Raw genomic sequence first — 4,224 nt, 5'->3', positions numbered from 1 at the left:
TTTTTTTTTTTTTTTTTTTTTTTTTTTTTTTTCCTTCAAAAACTTTGTTCTAGCCAGTAACCAAATTCATTATTTTCCTTGACTTGTCAGACTGTATGCTTGATCGGGGTTATTGAGAAGTACAAGGAGTTGGCCAAGTATAACTTGAGGCAGCTCACGTCATCAAAGCCATAGGACTTAGGACCTCGGTAGGCTTGTGTCCAGTGGCTCGCAGCGGTTGATTCATATGCTTTCGATTTTTATATTGCAGTCCTAGTGTTTATGAAATTGGGTGAAGATCTATCTGTAGTTCAACCCACGCAAATTACCAGCCGGGTTTGCGGATCGAAACTCATCATATTTCAAATTTTGACGTTTGGTTTAAGAACCCCTCATGTTTATTTACTGTGATAGTATTGTTGATGTTCTGAATCATTGTCTAAACCCTTTCAGTCTTAACCAGTATGAAAGTATCCATATTGTGAAAAGAGTAATGCTAGGGACACCAGTAGATATTCTGAAAGTATCCATATCCATATTGTTTCAATTGTGAATTGCTTCTCTTTGCAAAATTTACGACGAATCTATCCCGTTCCAGAAATTAGAAAGAGACAAAAAGCTGTTTATGTGGCAGTGGCACGAGTACCTTTCTCCGGCCAAGTAACAAGCATTTATTTTTCAACTGTATAGTGGTTATTGGTTGACATCTCCATTATATCCACGAGCATGAACTCAATGGTATAAATATGATGAGCTACTTACTAATTAGAGCTTAAGGTGTGGGCAAAAGGTGTTGTGACTAATTAGTAGTCTGTTAGCGGTTAGTTAGAGTGTGTTAGAAGGAATCGGTAGTATAAATTAGAGGAATCCAGATCCGCTATCTATTTTCTCTGTCTAACCAAAAGATAACTAAAGATCCGCTTAATTCACTAGTTTCAGATTTTGGGACTTCTTTTTTCTCTCTTCTTCCCCTTCTGTAGTCTTTCCCTCCTTTTTTATTATTCCTGCAACTGGTCTTGTCATTTTTAGATGACCTCTTGACAAGATAGTTGCAAGAAGAGAGGGAAACCGAATAATAATATGGAGAGTGAAAGATTGAAAAGAGAAGATGAGTAAAGTAGGATGAAAAAAAGTATCTAAAAACTGAAACGGTGAATCAAACAGTTTTTTTCCTCGCTCTACTGTGATACGATATTGTCAAAAAATATATATATCCAAACTTTGCTTATCTTATATATATTTAGTTGATATTCATAGTGTTACTAAAGCAACTCTATCTTGTTAGCGGAAGGAGGATCAGAATAATTGAAGATTTTGTGCCTTATTTATGCAAATATTAATAATATGTTTTTCTAACGCAATTTTGGTGAGATACTCCAAGTGTAAAATATTAATAATATGTTTTTCTAACGCAATTTTGGTGAGATACTCCAAGTACGTAAACACATACATGCAAATATTAATACTAGTCATTTCTTTTCGCGTTAGTTGGGGGAGAGCGAGGGGGGAGAGACACACCAGACAGGAAGAAAAATAAAACTCCAATTTAATTGAATTGCACGAATGGTTTCACCAGTACATAAAGTTCCTCTTCTGTAAGGAGAAACATCAACAATAATAATGGAAAAAAAAAAGAATGAAACACATCAGAAAGAGAAGCTTGCTCTCCATCTTTGCTCTCATAAAAAAAAGAACAGAGAGAGAGAGTATAACTAATTCCATTCCAAGTGATTGACTGACTGACACATACACACATCTCCCTTCAATCTGAAACTATGCAGTTGGAGGTTTGTACAATTTCTCAACCATCTTCCTATAATCTGCAAGAGACAGAAAACCCCTTTTTCAGATACTTCTTGTCAAACAATTCTATCAAGAAAAATAAACTAAAAAGGCAATTAAAAAATAAACAAAAAAGAACCATGGTATTACCCTCTTGATTGGACCAAAGTTGAGCTGCTTGTGAGTTCAATGGAGAGCTTATATTTGGTTCTGCATTTCACATAGAAGAAAGAAAAAGTGAATATTTCCCAGTGGTGGCACATTATTCTACTCAAAAAACGGAGGGAGAGAAGCAGAACTTACCTCCAAGCAGACTCTGGATGGATAGCAGTATAGTTCTGACATCGTAGGCCGACGACCATTTATCCTATAAACAAAAAGAAAAAAAAAAAACAATTTTCAGCTTATTCATAATAGATAATAAGAATATAATAGCTTCGGATATCGAGTTTTCAGCTTGTATTGACTTGTGTTAGATTACCTGAAGAATGTCCAAGCAAATGTTTCCATGAAGATCCACATTAGGATGAAAGCAGACATTCTCAAACTTGACCTTGGGAGGCTTAAATGGATAATCGTTTGAGAAAGAAAGAGATAGTCTGTATTCTGTTCCTTCAAAGACTGTGTCTTTGCTTCCAATGATTGTCCCTTTCCAGCAGAATATGTTGTCTCCCTCAGGGAAAGCAGATATCCCAGAATCTCCACCCATCTAGAATTTTGATAAGAAAAAAAACGAGTCAGCTAAGGATATTTTTGCTCATACATTTTTTTTTTTTGAATTTTATATGTATTCTATTAAAAAAAAATTCTGATTTGGGTTTAGTGTTTATCTCAATTCAAACAGATAAAACAGCAAGCAGTTGGGCATTAGTAGCTTACCATTAAGGCCATAAGTTCAGATTGCAGCCTGTTTGTAAAAGCAAACAACAACAAAGTTAGAATCGTCAATATCTATCATAAGAAAAAGATAAAAGATAAATTAATAGATAAGTTCTCATGATCAATCAACAATTTATCAAAATCATTTTCTTAATCACTTTTCTAATTCAACTAATCTAGTGCATTGCCCTTAAAATTAAAAAAAAAAAATCAAAAAAAAAACAACAAAAATTTGAAAAAAAAAAAAAAAAAAGCGACCGATTACAAACAGGAAACCTAGCTTTGTAAAAATCCTCTAAACAAACAGTGGTGCGCAAGAAAGAAACTACAGAATAATCATAAATAAAGCAAGGGATTTGACGAAAACAGTTTGAATCAGAAACTAATGGAGAAGCAAATACCTTTTGAGAACGGACTGAGAATCGACGGTCTTGGCCGGAGGCAAAGGTTGTTTGGCTGGAGCGGCGTTGGGGCCCGCCGTGGTGTTGTTGGTTTCAGCATATCCGTTAACGGCAGCCATTGATTCTATTATCTCCGATTTGAAGAAATCAAGTCAAGGCGAAGATTTTTGAGCGAAACAAAAACGCAGAAAGCCGATTCTTTCTCTAAGAAGAAGAAGAAGAAGAAGAAAGAATGAAAGAGAGAGGGTTTTGGTTCGTTCTTCTCCTTTCCGAGAAAGAATTCTTAGAGAGAGAAAGAGAGAATCTTTAGAGAGAGAAAGTGAGAGAGTGGAGAAGAATGGTGAGGGAGGGGCTTGATTTAAAACGGAAAGAGGGGGTTAAACGACGTGGATTGGGAGGGTTTTGAATATTTTCGAACGTTGCAAATGGCAATGCCGACGGCGTGAGATGTGTTTCCCCAACGGCTAGTAATGACTACCTGCTAACGTGCGCCACATGCGCTCCGTTTCCACGCGCCTTTTCTTTTTCTTTTCTTTTTTAAGGGACTTTTCTCCTTTTTTTTCATTTCTTTTTTTTGTTTGGAAAGGAAAGCATTTCATTGCAAACGAGTGGTCTTATTTACAGAAGAAATTTATTCTGAACTAAAGATTAGATCTACACACCATAACACAAGGACGAAAAAAGGCAGAGAGACCCAAAAAAAATTATTGCACATTTCATTGTTGTCCGTTTTCATTTGTTTTTCTTAATGGAATTTTTTTTTCCTTTTGCCATTTCGGGACTTTTCTCATTTTATTTTGCCGTTTCTTTCTTTTTTTTTTTTGAATGGTCTTTTCACATTTGTTTTGAAATTGTACAGTTTTAAATTTTTTTTAACAAAAAAGTTCTCTGCATTACTAATACCTTTTTTTAGAATATACATTATAAATTTCCTATTTACTCTAGTTATAAACATAAATAAAAATGTAAATTTTTACCTATCTCAGTTCCTGGGCGCCCCACTATGTGGGCCGGGAGCTTTTTAATAGCGTTTTACTTTTTTTTTGTCATTTTTTTAGGCCATTTTTTGCAAGCATGCCCAGAAAAATGTAAGGATTGTATCTGCAAAGATTGTTTGGCTGCGTAATCCCCGAACCGGCAGAGTATTCACCGGGGGTTACTGCAAAACATGTATGAGCCCCTT

The 4,224-nt window shown here is 35.3% G+C and overlaps 1 protein-coding gene across 1 annotated transcript; it reads right to left on the bottom strand.

The window, feature by feature from the left end:
• Positions 1-1,503: 1,503 nt before the first annotated feature.
• On the bottom strand, positions 1,504-3,378 carry LOC21384121 (ubiquitin-conjugating enzyme E2 20). The gene is made up of 6 exons (XM_010094861.2): positions 3,042-3,378; positions 2,641-2,668; positions 2,243-2,470; positions 2,065-2,128; positions 1,912-1,971; positions 1,504-1,799 (listed from the first exon to the last, which is right to left on the bottom strand). The coding sequence occupies exons 1-6, from the start codon at positions 3,158-3,160 to the stop codon at positions 1,753-1,755; spliced, it is 546 nt and encodes a 181-aa protein (XP_010093163.1). The 5' UTR covers positions 3,161-3,378; the 3' UTR covers positions 1,504-1,752.
• Between the last annotated feature and the right edge of the window lie 846 nt (positions 3,379-4,224).

This window comes from Morus notabilis, unplaced genomic scaffold (assembly GCF_000414095.1).
Source record: "Morus notabilis unplaced genomic scaffold, ASM41409v2 Scaffold1627, whole genome shotgun sequence".
Classification (NCBI taxonomy): Eukaryota; Viridiplantae; Streptophyta; class Magnoliopsida; order Rosales; family Moraceae; genus Morus; species Morus notabilis.
This window is presented reverse-complemented; position numbering and strand designations above follow the sequence as displayed.

Coding starts and splice junctions, on each gene's coding strand:
- LOC21384121 (XM_010094861.2), bottom strand. CDS start 3,160: ATGGCTGCCGTTAACGGATATGCTGAAACCAACAACACCACGGCGGGC. Junction 2,129..2,242: donor TTTGCTTGGACATTCTTCAG/GTAATCTAACAC, acceptor TTTTGTTTATAG/GATAAATGGTCGTCGGCCTA. Junction 1,972..2,064: donor CATCCAGAGTCTGCTTGGAG/GTAAGTTCTGCT, acceptor TGTGAAATGCAG/AACCAAATATAAGCTCTCCA.